Source organism: Anabrus simplex, chromosome 1 (genome assembly GCF_040414725.1).
Source record: "Anabrus simplex isolate iqAnaSimp1 chromosome 1, ASM4041472v1, whole genome shotgun sequence".
NCBI classification, from domain to species: domain Eukaryota; kingdom Metazoa; phylum Arthropoda; class Insecta; order Orthoptera; family Tettigoniidae; genus Anabrus; species Anabrus simplex.
The window spans coordinates 1,225,379,602-1,225,398,563 of record NC_090265.1 but is presented as its reverse complement, the minus strand read 5'-3'; the positions used below and the strand labels follow the sequence as shown (position 1 = coordinate 1,225,398,563).

Genomic DNA, 18,962 nt, shown 5'->3' with positions numbered 1-18,962 from the left:
ATTGATTGATTGATTGATTGATTGATTGATTGATTGATTGATTGATTGATTGATTGATAATACGCACGGCATATAGCGAATGGTCTGAGCGGTATATTCCGCTGACATGAACTGTGCTTGACAGAAATGGCGTGAACTCGAGAGCAATTTATGACCGTCTTAATCCTCCTGCTAACTTTCAGCAACTGTTTGTAGTTGCTCTCCAAGTGCAGGTTATTCAGCCCAAAAACGTGTTGGAGCCTTTGGTGTTGAGTAAGCTTCGCCATTTTCAAGCATGACTCAAGGCCCGAGGTGGCTATACACGGTACAGGTCTGCCATCACAATGAACTATAATTTTGTATTTAATATCCTGCATCACCGAATGTGTGCCCTTGATCGCTTCTGTTACTTTGGCATATCTGACAGCATATTGCTTTTCTTTTCACATACACTACCGAGCTCGATAGCTGCAGTCGCTTAAGTGCGGCCAGTATCCAGTATTCGGGAGATAGTAGGTTCGAGCCCCACTGCCGGCAGCCCTGAAAATGGTTTTCCGTGGTTTCCCATTTTCACACCGGGCAAATGCTGGTGCTGTACCTTAATTAAGGCCACGGCCGCTTCCTTCCCACTCCTAGCCCCTTCCTGTCCCATCGTCGCCATAAGACATATCTGTGTCGGTGCGACGTAAAGCAACTAGAAAAAAAAATCACATACACTTCGTAAAGTACAATATACGTACGTATACCCAGCTAAATAAGTACATTAAACCGGACTATGCAAGCTTTTTAGCATTATATTTGTATTAGTCATAGTGTTAATGTAGCTTGAACACATGAGCTGCTGATCTAAAGCACTTAGATATTTCTCTAGGGGTTTATGTTACGTGTACATCTCTCCATTTTCGGCAATCCTTCATGAGCATTAACAGCGGATCAGTGATCTTCTGTCTACTATTCGAAGTACTGACATGCTCTTACGTATCTTAGATGCGATTTCGTACAAGTGCAAAGTCTGCCAAGTAGCATTGCCTCACTGAACATTTGTAATATTCTGTCAATTTGTTTACTGGAACTAAATTATTTACATAAAGTATATATACTTTCTTTCCTCGTGTCCTTGTCCTGAGGTAGTCCAGCTTTTTTCAGACACACCCCCAATGGAGGTGAACTGCATGTACCATTTCAATCACAGACCAGCCCACCTGCCAGTCTTAAATTTTTCGCAGTACCGGGAATCGGGCCCGGGCCCCCAAGGACGGCAGCTAATAACACTAACCGTTACGCCACGGAGGCGGAAAATTACATATGCTGATTTATTTAATGTTATTTTCATAGAACTAGTATATAATGACTCTGTATTGTGCTAGAAGTATCACTATAGAAAGTTCGAAGTCTTGATCTCCTTCTAAATGCAAACTTCAACATCGATTTTTTCTGGGAGAAAAATTGGTTAGTGAAATCAAATGCCCAAAGCTCAAACGAAAATTAAGTTTATGAACATATCCAGTCTCTCACATGATAATATTTCGGATTTGAAATAAGGCCCGGATTCTCATGTAATTACATATTCCATTGTGATTCTGATATGGTTATACCTGTTTCATTTTGCATCATTCTTAGTAACATTCTTTCTTTCTTTCTTTCTTTCTTTCTTTCTTTCTTTCTTTCTTTCTTTCTTTCTTTCTTTCTTTATCTGTTTACCCTCAAGTGTCGGTTTTTCCAGCGGACTCAGCGAAGGATCCCACCTCTACCGCCTCAAGGGCAGTGTCATGGAGCTTCAGACATTGGGTTGTGGGATACAACTGGGGAGGATGCCCACTACCTCGCCCAGGCGGCCTCACCTGCTATGCTGAACAGGAGCCTTGTGGGGGGGATGGGAAGATTGGAAGGGATAGACAAGGAAGAGGGAAGGAAGCGGCCGTGGCCTTAAGTTAGGTACCATACCGGCATTTGCATGGTGGAGAAGTGGGAACCACGGAAAACCACTTCCAGGATGGCTGAGGTGTGAATCGAACCCACCTCTACTCAGCTGACCTCCCGAGGCTGAGTGGACCCGGTCCCAGCCCGCGTACCACTTTTCAAATTTCGTGGCAGAACCAGGAATCGAACCCGTGCCTCCGGGGGTGGCAGCTAATCACACTAATCACTACACCACAGAGGCGGACCTTAGTAACATTACAAAATTTTACATATTATCATGAAGAACGTAACATTTTTGTATAGAGAGTGGTCCACCAGCCCCTCGCAATCCAGTTTTACGTATTCCTTCACATTTTCTACAATTCTGAAAAACATCGATCCCTGTCCTTAAACCGGGGTAATATAACGAGATATGTATTTACGGGCTAAAAAAGAGCAGAATCGTGAGCGCCATTACTAACTCATTATGGATACCCCGAATGAATCCGTACAGCGAGTACAGATACGCAGAACACGTAATTTAAAACAGGTCGTGGACGCACAGACCGGGAGCACAGTAATGTATAGGCTGAGAAGTAGGCGCCGAAAGTCAAGTGTCGCAGTAACTCACGCGGTAAGCGGGCGGTGAGATATGTGACAGTGGACAGTGCTCGAGGTAGGAGGTTTAAATTTCGCGTGAGTAGTTTTTTTACAGCCAGTTGCCTGGGATGTGGCAACGTTGTATACTGAATACCGGTATTTTTCACAGGCTGATTTGTTTGTTTGGCCCTGAAAAGTGCCGTTCATATGGAGCTGGGTTTATAGAAGCTAGGGAACATGTGACAGGATTTCAGTTATCTACGTCGTTTAACGCAGCACCTGTTCGGGCTGACGACCTCCGTGGTGAATACAGTGCTTCGCACGATGTTGCAAGAACTGGCGAAGCGGATCGGCATGCCTCGTTGATGATCTGTCTAAGGTGACAAGGACTGGCCGGTTTCTGTGCATGTAACAGTTGTTTTACATGGCACCACAGAAAAAAATCCAGGGGCGTAAGATCGGCGATCTGGCAGGGCACGGGACAGGTCCTCCCCTTCCTATCCACTTATCAGGATACGTCACATGGAGATGCTTCCGGACGACCACCGCCGCGTGCGGTGGAGCTCCGTCATGTTGAAACAACATCCTGCAGCGGTCAAGGAGTGGCACATGTTCCAAATACGGTGGTAGCTCATCTTGAAGAAACAGCAGATAGCGTTGGCTGATCAGATGGCCCTTAAAGAAATGGGGACTGATGAAGTGATCATCCATGATTCCACACCATACATCCTCGCCCCGCTGTACCTGAAAAGCTGTCTGTCGCTCTCAGTGGGGATTATTCACTCACCAGTAATGCATATTATGGTGATTAATGGTTCCATTCTTGTGAAATCGTGCTTCGTTCGTAAATAAGAGAGCCGCCAGTAAATCATGATCAGTGTCCACATGCTGTAGGATCCATTGACAGAACGCCACCCGGGTATCGAAATCATGACCATAGAGCTTCTGGTGTAAGTGCAGATGGTACGGGTGAACCGTAGGGTATGCAATATACGCATAACAGACTCTTGGCTAATGTTCGTCTCCTATGTAATGGCCCGTGTGCTAGTATGAGGGCTACACCGGATAGGGTCAAACACGACCTTTTCATTGTCAGCAGACGTCACGGGATGATCTCGAACAGGTCATGTTCTTCCCAGGGATGCAGTATCACGCAGGCGTCTTTCCACACTCCGAAATGTCATGCCCGCCGGTTGTCGTCTATCCGGATAGCGTTCTTGGTAGAGGCGTTGTCCCTGGTATGCATTCTCTCTAGCTTCGCCGTAGATAAGTAACACATCCACATACTCGTCGCTGAAATACTTCTTGACGCAGTGAATAAACTTTGTGTTGTGAATTTCTTCGAAGGAGGGGAGTTCAGGCAGCTACATGTCTGCCATCGAATGTTGTTATACTTCGCCCTACGTGTGGTCTACGAAGCTTGGAACATGTACGACGTAGCTAACTGACCACAGACCATCATATCCCCATCCTCGTCCTACCCAGCACCATACCCAGTACAACGATACATACGGTCTTTTCCAGGGTCATGTAAACAAATCAGTCCTTGGAAGCTATGAAGTACGCATCTTACCACATCCCAGACAATTGGCTGTTAAAAAAATTATTATGTGGCATTCGGACCTCCTACCTCGAGCATTGTCCACTATCACATACCTCCCCGACAGCTTGCCGTGCGACCTGCTGCCACACATGACCTATGGCTTCCACTTCCCAGCCTATACAGTACCATACTCCAGGTATGTGCGTCCACGACCTGTTTTAAAGTACGTGTCCTGCGTGTCTGTACCCGTTGTACGGATTCATTCGGGGTATCCATAACGAATTAGTAATGGCACTCACGATTCTGCTCTCTTCTAGCCCGTAAATACACATCTCGTTATATTATCTCGGTTTAAGGAGAGGGAGCGATGTTTTTCAGAATTGTATAAATGTGAAGGGACGCGTAAAACTGGATTGCGAGCGGCTGGTGGACCACTCTCTATACAAAAAAGTTACGTTCTTCATAATAATATGTAAAATTTTGTAATGTTTCTTAGGTCCGCCTCTGTGGTGTAGTGGTTAGTGTGATTAGCTGCCCACCCCGGAAGCCTGGGTTCGATTTCCGGTTCTGCCACGAAATTTGAAAAGTGGTAAGAGGGCAGGAACCGGGTCCACTCAGCCTCGGGAGGTCAACTGAGTAGAGTAGAGTAGAAGTGGTTTTCCGTGGTTTCCCACTTCTCCTCCAGGCAAATGTTGGTATGGAACCTAACTTACGACCACGCCGCTTCGTTCCCTCTTCCATGTATATCCCTTCCAATCTTCCAATCCCCCCGCAAGGCCCCTGTTCCGCATAGCATGTGAGGCCGTTTGGGCGAGGTACTGGTCATTCTCCCCAGTTGTAACCTTCGACCTAATGTCTTACGCTCCACAACACTGCCCTCGAAGCGGTAGAGGTGGGATCCCTCGCTGAGTCAGAGGGAAAACCCAACCGTGGAGGGTAAACAGATTAAGAATGGAAGAAATTCGATATTTTGTGAATATTACTTATTTTACTGATTTTACTGCATTTTAATGAACACATTTCGGACATTCATATTACATTAAAAAACCGAGCCCTAATTATATATACTGATTTATCTCATGTTACTTTCATAAAAACCGAGCTCGATAGCTGCAGTCGCGTAAGTGCGGCCAGTATCCGGTATTCGGGAGATAGTAGGTTCGAACCCCACTGTCGGCAGCCCTGAAGATGGTTTTTCGTGGTTTTCTATTTTCACACCAGGCTGTACCTTAATTTAAGGCCACGGCCGCTTCCTTCCCACTCCTAGACCTTTCCTCTCCCATCGTCGCCATAAGACCTATCTGTGTCGGTGCAACGTAAAGCAACTAGCAAAAAAAAAAAACTTTCATGACAATAACTTTTAATAACCCAGTATTGGAGTACAAAATTCATTATAGAAAGTTCAAAACCTTGATCCTCTTTTTTTTTTCAACTTGGTGCAAAATTAAACTTCATCGCTAATTCTGGTGACATCTGGTGATTTGTGAAGGAAATAACATGGTTCTGAGTGAAAGACCGATTGATCAAATCAAGTGCTCAAGGCTCAAAATTAATTATAAGAAAACTAAGAGGTTGAACATACCCAGGAAAGGCACAACAGTAGCCAGTCTCTCACTTGATAAGATTCCGGATCTGAAATACAATAATGTGAAAATAACTGAATTCAGGGTCTTTGTGCACACACACAGTACGGGTGCTGATATTCAAGAGGAAATATCAGACGCTAAAATGCGAATGGTTATTGATTCTTGTTAATCCGCAATCAGAAATACATTAAGCTCAAAATTACAATCCAGAAACGTAATTGAGGACCTACAATACAACGTCATTATTCTACAAGTTCTACTCTGTGCTGCTGAAAAATGGGTTCCAAGTAAGAAAACGAGACGGTCACTAACCACATTTGAAAGTAAAATTCTGAAAAATAATTTAGGTCCTCGAAAAAACCACCTGAAGACTCTGCATTAACTAATACAATAGGAATGTTTATAATAAACCTAATGCTACGGCTATTATACGAAGACTTCCCTGGAGTGATCAAGTAAGTCGGAATATTCAGGACGTCAATAGAGGTGCAGGATTTGGTTGGGTAGAAGCACTTGGCATGCACTTGTAGGCGAGGCTAAAATTGCCCTAGGTTTTAAATGACCATATATATATATATATATATATATATATATATATATATATATATAATTATATTTTAAATGAAGTAAATGAAGTCATTTTCAGTGTTCATTTATGATGTTGCACACATATTGGTATATATTAATAATAATTATTGGAGCAGCCTGCTTCTGGAGGATAATTTGAGATAACTAATACAATAGTAAAGTCTTATAATAAAATGCTCTATTTTATTTTACAGATATACACAGCTGCGAAAATCTTCTTCTGGTTAAAAGTATCTGACCTTCTAGATACTGTAAGTAAAATGCACAATACATAATATTTAGAATAATTCACTAATTAGACAGAAATAATATCACTTCTCTTGATGGATTGTAAAATTATGACGTATAATATTAGGAGATAAGGAAATGTTTTGTCCATTTGGGATATACTGAGCTGTACAATGAAGCTATAACCACTCGGAATGGCCGAACAATAGTCGTTGCATACGGGTGTCATACAATTAATCTCTTCACTACTATATTATTTTAGAAAGAATGCTCACTTACTAACTTTGCGTAAGGAAGAGCTGAAAATTCTCACCTTCATTGTTTGCTCATTTACAGTATTTTCTAGAAGAGGAATGATTAGTAAAAATACTTCAGTTTTAAATATTTTATAGCATATACCTCTTTAGTCCTGTGAAAAGCATACGTTTTTCCCAACATCAAAGTATATTTTTGTAGATATCATGTGGTGAGTGTATATATCATTTGCTGAGTCCCACTATGTCGTAGATTTCTTACTCATTTTCTTTTACAGATAGTTTCAACAGAAGTACTCAAAGATATAAACGCAAAATACTGCATGGTGGTATCTATATAAAGAACGTTGTCTAAGCTCCATTCTTTTACCTAAGTAATTGAACATTATGAGTCCGCCTCTGTGGTGTAGTGGTTAGTGTGATTAGCTACCACCCCCGGAGGCCCGGCTTCGATTCCCGGCTCTGCGACGAAATTTGAAAAGTGGTACGAGGGCTGGAACGGGGTTCACTTAGCCTCGGGAGGTAAACTGAATAGAGGTGGGTACGATTCCCACCTCAGCCATCCTGGAAGTGGTTTTCCGTGGTTTCCCACTTCTCCTCCAGGCAAATGCCGGGATGGTACTGTACCGTACCCAGGGGTAAATACCCTAGGACGATGCCTCCATTCCTGTATGAACATCCGACTAACTCAGGGTTGGGCAGAGAGTGGGTTGGTCGTCAATTGGGTCAGGTTAAAAGTCGAAGTTCTACACTTAAATATCAGTAAATGACAGGAAAATGGAGGTATAACTCGAATGAGAAACAATAATATGGGGTAGAATGAGTTTATTTATAAATATCCCCGAATCATACTACTCGAAAATCAAATAAATCAAATAATAAAATGTCACTACAAAAATCTCAAAATTAAAGAAATAACTGGACATTAACAACGTTAATTATTCAAAGAAACAAAAGGGAAATGAAGTATCAAGCACAACATTGAATACTTGCATACTTTCAGAAATAATCTTCTTCTGTTTGTCCATTGTCCATGATACATGGTAACAAATGTACGCATACACTGATACGTAGTTATTTCGAATGGAATCACCCTTGAAATCATCACAACGATACGGGATACGAATTTAATTTAGACTGAGAGCCGTCACAAAATTAAACGTTAAAAGGAAAAATTACAGTATAAAGAAAAGTTACGATGAAAAGAAAAACTAAGACGCAATGGGACATGATATGAATTATGAAAAATACTAGTGGCATTCACCTACGCTATATTTACAATGAACAAAGTGAGCAAAATAACGCATCTATTTACATCGGATAACGAGAAAGTGTCTTACATATTACACAGATTCTACGTGAATCGCGGTTTACCACAAAGGATCTAGTGAGAACTAGATTGACCATCAATATTACTCACCACTCGGGCTGTTCCCCATTAACAACGAGACAAGATATTCAAACAACAAGAAACATCATAAAACATCATCCTGTAAGGGAAAAACATATAATTCTCCATCAATATCATGTAGAAAGCAATGGGCATCATTGCCTTCTTCTACTGCATTTGAGCGCTCAACAGCGCGGTCATCCGTAAAGTATTTCCTGGTGGGCTGTGAGCTGGAAGGAAATGTTGAACTCAACACTGTACTAAGGCTTGGATTCTGTCTCCCAAGATTGTAACACGGAAATACCATCTCATTCGCGCCGTCTGAGAAAAGCACGGCCAAATATATCAGCTTGCAACGAGACATCATCTTTCGTCGGCTACACGGAAACTCACGTACAATCATATTCCTTCCAAGCATGCTTTGACAATTTAACACACATCAGGCTCATTGGTCTGGAATCAATTTCGTCAATTCTGATAATAATATTCTCTCAGAAGACAATAGCATGTACATATCCACTGCACATTATTCTTTCACATATCAGGCATGCAATCGGCCTGCATAATCACCTTATAACTCCGCATGCATCATAATTTCTCATATCTCTCACAAATCACATCAGCCTTTTACATTATGAGACCCGGTTCGTTTCATGTGCAAATCATTGGGCAAAAACAGATTCCAACCTAAATTCGAAGATCCTATTCTTTCAACGTCGTTATGCAGCTCTTTACGTATAGCTTCTGAAATACAATGCGTCATGCAATTAACTATTACTGTCTCTCTAAATGACGAAAATAAAATAACGTAGCAAGTATTTAACTTTGAACTTGGATGAACTTGTCAATCTAATCCTCCTAGCACTAATATACAAGGAAAAATCGGAATAATCTACACTAAATTATCATGCATAAATGAACAACAATTAATCCTAACAAATCCCTCATTATCCCAATGATCTAGTCATAAATCAAAATAAAAATGTAGAGAACATGCATTTCTCTCTTATCCGTATATACAACAAGATCAAAGTGAAATAAACACATGCCATCAGGCTTACTTTACGTTAAATAAAATGCCTATTCTAAACTGCACTAGTATTTTAACATAACCCATATAACATTCCATAATTAACACATGCGTCTTATCTTAACTTGGACGACTCTCTGGATACATGGCAGCAGCTCACATCTCTGCCTTATTGGGTTTCTACTCCATGTCGATCACTGCTTCAACACGTAGAAATACACTTCCTTCTTCCATAGGCGAAGCCATCTTCTTGCTGAAAATTATTTAACACTGCAACACAGAAGGCTTTGGATGAATATCTCTTCACCGCTCAATTCTGCACATGCCGAACAACCCTTGCTTGGCTACACACTCAGCCAACACACTGACATAAAATAAATACACTACAAATTTTGCACTTAAGGGTTTATGTACACAGTTATTGAGAGCGGCACGCGGTACGGATCGAGAGATCCTCGCGAAACGCGACCGACACGAAAATATGAGACAATGGCACGTCTCTCCTGTACTTTCTACACTGCGGCTAATTTTCACCGTCTATATATTGGTAGTGAACTTTGCGATAATATGATCTGCAATTAACTCTGCATCAGTTACTTTATCCAACTGCACGACTGAAACACTGTTTAAAACCATATACTGTTACTGATATATACTCGTGGCAACTTTTAAGTATAATTTTCAGAGCACACCGAATAACTTCACATCACCTCGGCTACCGCGATCAGAGTGATGCTCTCCAGAGCTTGGGGTGTTCAGGACGCTTAGGTAACGCCGTTTGAACTATGGGATTCCCGCTTGTCTAGACAAACCACCAATCAGAATGCTTGCCGTTGATAATGACACAATATTAATTATAAGACATTAATAAAACACCGTTCAAATCATATCAAATCTCTTCCTATAATTTTTATATCTTATTCCTGATTATATTTCACTTATAGACCTGTGGAAATCCGACAAATGACAGAATTTAACTCAAGCAACTGTACACGTTGGTCAACCTGGGATTATAACTTCCCGCGATGTAGACTCCATGTTCGCCATATCCTCACGTTCTCATTGGCTGAATATTTAGCTTGGTCAGCACCTTGTACACGTGCCGATCTGTGCCAACGCTTGGTGACGCTAAGCCATTCTCACGGTCCCGAGGAAATGTTGGGCAATATCCAGCGACTTGTTGGCTCCATAGATTTCCGGTCTCAGCTATCTTGGGATTCATTACTCTACCATATATGACTGATATTTATATGAATAAAATTTATATATTATGTCAAATAATAATCTGAATATCTCTTTTGGGCCGGCATGATACGGCTCAGTACCTAACTTAAGACCACGGCCCCTTCCTTCCCTCTTCCTTGTCTATCCCTTCCTATCTTCCCATCCCCCCGCAAGGCCCCTGTTCAGCATAGCAGGTGAGGCCGCCTGAGCGAGGTACAGGTCGTCCTCCCCAGTTGTATCCCCCGACCCAATATCTCACGCTCCAGGACGTTGCCCTTGAGGCGGTAGAGCTGGGATCTCTCGCTGAGTCCGAGGGAAAAGCCAACCCTGGAGGGTAAGCAGATTAAGAAGAATTAAACATTATGAAATAAAAAATACTGCAAAAACTTAGAAAAACTGTTATGAAGGGTAAGGATTTAAAAATAAAATTCTTAAGGAATAAAAGATTCTAGAATGACTTGTTGATGCAAGTATTTACATCTTTTCAGCAATAATCATGTAAATAATCAATGAATTTTGACATTAATAGTACAAATCTGCGAAACGGATAGTAGGCTATATGTTTATTGTGCTATAAACACTGAGAATGCAGTACGATTGATCTAACTACCATCTATATTAATTGTACGGAAATCGAGTTTGAGTTGTTCTTGTTTACATGGGACAATTCTATGGTCATGTGGGAAAGCTTTTCTTGAAAATGGTGTTTATCATGATACGACTTGACACTCATATTTTTTCACCTTTTTATTAAGAATGAAGCCATAATTTCTAATATCGACTTAGTTAGATGTAACAAAAAATACACAACAATTTCAATTGTTATAATTTATATTGAAATTGTTGTGTGTCTGAGAGACTGGAAAGTTTTTATGTTACACTTTCTTCACCTGGCAAAGAGTTATATGTTTCTTTATATTGCGTTATTACTTAGATAAAGCCACTGTCAATTGAAGACATGACCAAATAATCCTTTTTCTTATACGCCACAAACTGACTTGTTTTTAATCTGGGTACATACCATATTTTGGCACGCAATTTGAAAGCGCTTTTGTATGTCAAAAACTGGAATGTTCTTTCCAGTAACAATAGGCAATTGGCATTCTCTAGGGCTGACAACGATGGCTAGTATGTATTTCAGTGTTGGCTTACTGTTGAGGAGATGGAAGGTTGAATTTGTTGGTAGTTGCACTACAATACATACGAATCGTGGCATGAGTTTTTCCTTTATAGGCGTGTTTATTGTATAATACACCATACGAACAAAATTATAGTATCGTAAAATTGATCAAATTAAAAGCAGAGCGCAAAAAATTGAGGGAAATGGCTTTAGGTAATCAGGCACTTGAATTAAATTGAGGTAAGTTAAAAATATGTAATCGGAGTGTACCCTTAAATGAAAATGAAATCACCACCCTAGAGATAGCCCCATGTCCTCCACATCAAGATTTATTCACAGGTAGGTCTGCAGAAGATATTTCTTAGCAGAACAGTTTCAAGAAATGTGACTGCAGAGAAAAATATTGTACTCTGTGTACTGATGAGACCGAAAATGAAATAATAACTTCACAAGAATGTGGTTAGCATTATACCAAGAAAATCGCAAAGAGGAAATGGTGAAAACAAGGAAGGTTTATAACACACTACATGGCAACGAAAATCGGCACCCACTAAGAACTTGAAACCCATAGTAAAAACTAGTTTTCATATTAAGTGCAATGTGAACATTAAGGAAGAGGGTCAGTAAATATATTTTCATGGACTTCTATGATTTAGGTGATTCCAAAATTCAAGATCGGTTCCTAATGGATGGTCTTGAAATAAATGACAAAACGCTTTATTAGAAGGATCGAGGAAAAGACGAAAAATCGTCATTACGACAGACTGATAACAGTGAATTACTACGTTCCTTGTCCGACTCGTTGGCTAAACGGTCAGCGTACTGGCCTTTGGTTCAGAGGGTCCCGGGTTCGATTCCCGGCCGGGTCGGGGATTTTAACCTTAATTGGTTAATTCCAATGGCACGGGGGCTGGGTGTATGTGCTGTCTTCATCATCATTTCATCCTCATCACGACGCGCAGGTCACCTACGGGTGTCAAATAGAAAGACCTGCACCTGGCGAGCCGAACCCGTCTTGGGATATCCCGGCACTAAAAGCCATACGACATTTCATTTCACTACGTTCCTTTATCAGCTGATAGGAGTAAAGCATATAAATAGTTCTATGGAAAATTGTATGGAATACGGAGAGGTAAACTTAACGTAATAATTCAAAAGAAACAAGCCAGTACCAGTGCCATCATTCCCGAAACTCGTAATGGTACTCAAGAACCATCATGGCCTGTCGTGGATTTTACCACCCTCTTAACCACTACTGTACTGCAAGAGCTCCTTGTATTGGTTCTCAGAGTGAGAGTGATGTTGACGATGATAATGACGATGAGGAGTAAAATGCGTAAAATGGAAGTAAAAACATAATGATATAATATTTCAAATGTTGATGATATACAATAATATATTGTTGCTAATCACGATCATTTTACACATATTTAAATTCAGATTATGTTACTTATTTTAAATTTTGCATCAGATGTGTCAATGGTTTTCAATACACCACGTTGCTCGAAATTGTGCCATTATCAACAAGAAATGTGTATTTGTTACTGCATAAAAATTAATGGGTCGACAAGTGATATGCTGGCATCTGCGATGGATGAAAAGTGTAGTAGGTCAAATTATGACATGTATATCATAAGATCATGAAGAGCAAAATAATCAATAATTTGTGTTAGGAAGAGTCAGATTCTATTGTCGGATATGTTGTTCTAATATATATTCAATATAATGAGCAATCGAACGATATCTTTATTTATATAGCACTTACAAATTTTAAATTAGCTTCCCTGAAAAATAGAATAAATGGACAGGTCCACATTTGCCATATCACTACAAAATTGCTTTACTATAATTTTGTCTACGGAAATTCTTCACCTCACTTCAACATTGCTTTTTCCTGCTCTAGATATAACTGAGCAAATATGTCCATGACACTCTTTATTTCTGAAAACCCAGAGAGTTGGCCTTGTGGTTAGGGGCGCGCAGCTGTGAACTCGCATCCTCGAGATCGTGGGTTCGAACCCACTGTCGGCAGCCATGAAAGTGGTTTTCCGTGGTTTCCTATTTTAAAACCTATCCCATCGTAGCCATAAGGCCTATCTGTGTCGGTGCGACGTATAGCAGAATCATATTTCTAAAACAAGTTCAAATTAACAGATTTGCTCTGTCAATTCACATCAACTTCGATTTTTACAGATTTTTTTAGTGTTTAGTCTATCTCATTGGCTGAATGGCAATGGACTACAAAGATCTAGCATATCAAGGAATCCCACTTTTCTCTAGAAAATTCACAACTCTTACGTTAATAGCGGCAGTAGAAATAGGGAAAGCATAGTGTTACTAGCCCAAGTCAAGGCTTGGAAGTGGAGGCCCCGCCCACACATGTTAAAGAGGCATCCATGGTGCCTCCACATGGGTGATATGGTGGTTCAGGTGAAGTGGGGCTGGTGATTGAGGTGAAGGCTCACTGCGGGGTCCTGGAACCAACACATCACTTTGCTCTACGTAGCCTGGACGAGCCGCGGGTTCGGAAAGGGACGATCCCAACCTAGGAGGAAAGTCATGGCTGTGAACTCAGTCATCATAATGCCAAGTGGAGACCACTTGAGTAGGCCTACTGAAGAGGGAACAAACCTGGCTAGGTGCGGGCCAGCGGCGGACCGCTGGTTGGACGACTGAGGGGCCTGGTATCTGCTACGGAGAGCCTGAGTTGCGGGAGGACAATGTCTGAGTGTATGCCTCACCACTGATGGTGAGAACGATGCTCAGCTCCCTAGAAGGGGCAAAAACCCTATGAGTGATTGAAATATGGATGCTTATAAAGAACCAATTTCAAAAACTTCGAAATCAAGGGAAGCCATTGAAGCTCCAGTAGAGCAGATCTGGGAGCAAGCCCAAAATGAAAAACTGGAGACAGAAGTCCCAATTGGACAGGCTGTCGCCGACTCGAAACAAGGAATGGTAACAAAAGCTCCTCTAGAGCAGAATGCTACCACAAGCAAACCAAGAACGTCCGTAGAAACAGAACTGATGATTTCTGCATCGAAAATCAACAGATTTCATATCGACAGCCCACCTCGCAACAGTGCATATTACAAGGAAAGGAAGAGAGGGAGGAAGGAAGCCAAATTAGCGGCTGGAACTTGGACGGAGAATAAGCCAAGGAACAGGGATCGGCGAGAGGCTATCCCTCCGACAAAGCGCCCAAAAATCCAAGGTCGGTGGATAGTACGCCATCAAGTTCGGCTACAAAACCGCCCGCCAAGAAACAGAAAGAAGAGACGGTCATGTCCTTTTCGGAAAGACTAACTTCATTCAAGGTAGCAATAATACCTGAAATCTTTCCAGACGGGAAACTGAAGGAGAAAGACTTGAAGGAAATTTCATCTGCTCTGACACCGCAAATGAAACCACTGCCGGACGGATGCATTCCAGGATTCCTCGAGTCTCCAAGGCTGGAAAGTGAAGCAATGTTATTGATCTGTGCAAATCCAGAAACTAAAAACTGGCTGGAACAGACATTGGCGAATTGCAACCCTTGGAAAGGGGAGAATTTGGAGGTGGCAAAAGCCAAAAAAGGTGCTGAATACTAAAAAGGTCATCACCAAGTTTTCTCCTCCATTTGGCAAGATGAAGGTTGATGATGTGCCTTTCAGAATACATCAGCGTGACACCAAACTTCCGACGAAAGAGTGGAGAGTTCTGAATGCAACAACTACTGATTACACAGGAAGGACAATTGTTTTTGCCCTTAATGAAAGAGATTTTCAAGAGCTCAAGAATAGAGGCCTTAAGGCCAAGCTTGGACTTGAGAAGGTAACATTTCAGGTAATTAAGGAAAAAAACAAAACCTAGCGTTGTCAAGGATGGTACTGAAAGTTCTACGGGCCAACCTAATATATAAAAAATCAACTGTTGACAATGCCATCACGAAGTTCAAGTCCGAGGCAATCGATGTGGCTCTTATACAAGAGCCATGGGTAGTTAAGGACAGAGTAGCAGGACTGGCGGGATCTGGAGGTAAGCTAATGCACGATACTACATTGAATATGCCTAGAAGATGTTTACTTGTGAGCAGAAAAATAAAATGCCTTCTGATGTAGGGACATTGTTCAAAGGACTTAGTGGCGGCCAAGATAAAACTTGGAAATTGGGAAGGTCACAGAGAATTAACCATAGGCTCTGCATACCTCCCATATGACTCAAATAATCTGCCCCCATCAGAAAATGTTGAGAAACTAATTTCCAACGCAAAGAGGAAAGGCGAACACCTAGTCCTTTGAGCAGATGCAAATTCACACCACACGGCATGGGGCAGCACGAGCTTCAATGCAAGAGGTGAGTCCTTACTAGAGTTTATTATTGGAACTGAGTTGACGATACTAAACCTAAGAAACAAGCCTACATTTATAAATAAAAATCGTAGGGAGGTAATACACATTACACTAAGCACTACGCATATTGCAAACTTTATTAAAGACTGGAAGGTGCTGGAGGAACCATCATTGGCAGACCACCAGCACATTCATTTTGCAATAGATGCGAGACTATGTGGGAGTGAGATGTACAGAGACCCGAAAGAACTAACTGGGATAGATACAGAGAAGTTCTAAAGAACGCTGTACAAAAATTCCAACTAACGTGAGAGGACAGAAGGAATTGGATGAGGCATTGGAAATATTAGAAGAGGCCATTACAGACTCATTCCATGAAAACTGTCCTCTCAAAAAAGGTGGTGGAACAACAAACTGGCCAAAATGAAAAAAGCGGTTATAATGTTGTGTAGAATATCATATAGAAATGGAATGTGGGACGTACATCATAGGAAACTCACTGAGTATAACCTAGAGATACGGAAAGCAAAAAGAAAATTTTGGAGACTGTTCTGTGAGAAAGTGGAATCACACACTGAAACAGGATGGCTCCAGAAGGTTCTGAAAGCAACCCATATAAATAAGGTTGGGACACTGGAGAAACCAGATGGGTCGTTTACTCAGGCGGGGAAGGACACGCTGGAGATGCTAATGGCGTGTCACCTTCCTGAGGCTGAGGAGATGACAGAAGAAGAAACGGTTGTAACAGAGACCCGAGCTGGAAGAACAGACTGGAACTGTGCCAAAAGATAAATAAAACACAACCTTGTAAAATGGGCTATCGACGCTTTTCACCCTATAAAGGCTCCGGGGCCAGGTGAGATACTTCCGATACTCCTACACGAAGGATGGGAGATACTCGTCAATGCCCTGACGGACCTCTTCAGAGCTAGTCTAGCTTTAGGGTACGTGTCGAAATCGTGGTCTGCAGCTAAAGTAGTATTCATGCCTAAGCCTGGAAGGGCAAATTATGCCCAAGCCAATGCATACAGACCATTGTGTTTAACCTCCTTCATGCTGAAACCAATGGAGAAAATTCTGGATAAATATATCAGAAGAACGGTGCAAATGAACTCAACGTTACATGAAAATCAGTTTGCATATAGACCTGACAGATCCACTTAAGTAGCACTCCACCAGTTGGTTTATAAACTTAAGGAAAGTCTAGAATATAAAGAAATAGCATTGGCGGCATTTCTAGATATAGAAGGAGCCTTCAGCAATACAAGCTATGACTCTATGATCAAAGCATTGGAAAAGAGCAAGGTGAGAAAAACCGTCGTCAAATGGGTTAAATCCATGTTAGATGGAAGTAAGATAAAAGCAACCCTGTTTGAAGAAACGCTGACGGTTAGGGCCACCCGAGGTTGTGCTCAGGGAGGAGTTCCTTCGCCTCTGCTGTGGAACCTCGTGCTGAACAAAATCATAGCCACGCTCAACGAACAGGGCTTCTATACACAAGGATACGCAGATGACCTAGTGATTGCGGTACGAGGTAAGGTGATGAGTGTTATCCAGGACCTCATGCAAACATCACTCAACCTTGTGGAAAACTGGTGTCGGGAAGAACAACTATCAGTCAACCCGAACAAGATAACTCTAGTCGCGTTTACAAGAAGAAGAAAATTAGAGGGAAAGAGATCACTGAAGCTCTTTGGGCAAGATATATATATGGAAGAACAGGCACTGCACCTAGGTGTAGTGTTAGATAAAATCTAATCTGGAATCCACATATACTATAGAAAGGAACAAAACCCGGGCCAAGAACTTGCTGTATGGATGTAAAAGAGCCGTTGGGAAGACATGGGGCCTTAGACAATCAGTGGTCATGTGGATATACACAATTATCATTAGACCGTTAATGGCCTATGCTGCAATCATCTGGTGGCAGAAAGTAAGTCAAGGAAAAGTCGGCAGTAGATTGGACAGCCTACAGAGAATGGCATGCATAGCCATAACTGGGGCTATGAGAACTACGCCGACAGAAGCTTTGAATACTTTACTAGTCCTCCCATCACTACGCAGTTTCATAAAAGGACAGGCTGGAATGAGTTCATAGAGATTGGCACAATCAGAGTGCTGGAATGCACAAAGACCCAATCTAGGACACTGTAAAATTAACAGAGTAATAACAGAGGAAGTTCTACACACACCTTCTGATCATATGATACCAAAGTACAACTTCGAAAAACCGTTTGAGACCTAGATCATAAAAAAAGAAGACTGGGATATCAACAAATGGGATACCGAAAAAGAAGATATAGTGTGGCGGACTGATGGCTCAAAGACCGTGGATGGCGCAGGAGGAGGGATCAACGGGGAAGACCTGAGAGATCAATCCAGATAAGCTTGGGCAGACACACTAGAGTCTTTCAAGCTGAAATGATAGCTCTCACAACATGTCTTGAAGAAAATCTGAAAATGAACTATAGGAACATTTTCATTTTTACGGTCAGCCAATCGGCCATTAAGGCACTAGAAGCAGTCCGGATAATATCCAGAATTGTCTGGTATTGTTACTCACTTCTCCTGAAGCTCTCAAAGTACAACATTGTTAAAGTAATATGGGTACCAGGGCATGCAGGTATAGAAGGAAACGGAAAGGCAGATAAACTGGCCAGGAAAGCGGCAGAAACACATTTTGTAGGCCCAGAACCTGTATGCGAGATTTCCTATGGACAAGCCCAACACTACATAGGAAAATGGCGTCAAAAGAAGAAAATCGTGGAAAAATACTCCAGGGTGCAGGCTTGCAAAGGAACAGATGAAAGGACCAAACAAGAAGCATATTAAAAAACTGTTGAAACTCAGTAGAGAAAATATAAGACGGGTAGTAGGACTGTTGACAGGACACGGCCATCTGAAAAAAACACCTACATAGAATTGGATTAATAAGAGACAACATATGTAGGAAATGTAATGAAGTAGAGGAACTCTCCACTCTAGGACTACCAGGTGAAGAGAGAGTAAAAATCCATGAAGACCCAATTAGAACAACCAGCAGCTTTGTGAAGGAAGCAGGTATATCTAGGTGGGAATGAAGGAAAAACATGGTAGCAAAAGATCTTAGAGGTCGACGCTAATTAGGAACTAATATTCAGAGGCCCCATGAAGAAAACAAGAAGAAGAAGAAGCGAAAGCATTGTTCAAA

At 41.5% G+C, this 18,962-nt stretch overlaps 1 protein-coding gene across 1 annotated transcript in view; it reads left to right on the top strand.

Moving 5' to 3' along the window:
* Nucleotides 1-18,962, top strand: part of LOC136877733 (very long chain fatty acid elongase 7) — a 192,445-nt gene that overhangs the window by 72,651 nt on the left and 100,832 nt on the right. The window contains exon 5 of the mRNA XM_067151946.2: nucleotides 6,390-6,446. Coding sequence (XP_067008047.2) covers nucleotides 6,390-6,446 — 57 coding nt within the window. The remainder of the gene's footprint in view (nucleotides 1-6,389; nucleotides 6,447-18,962) is intronic.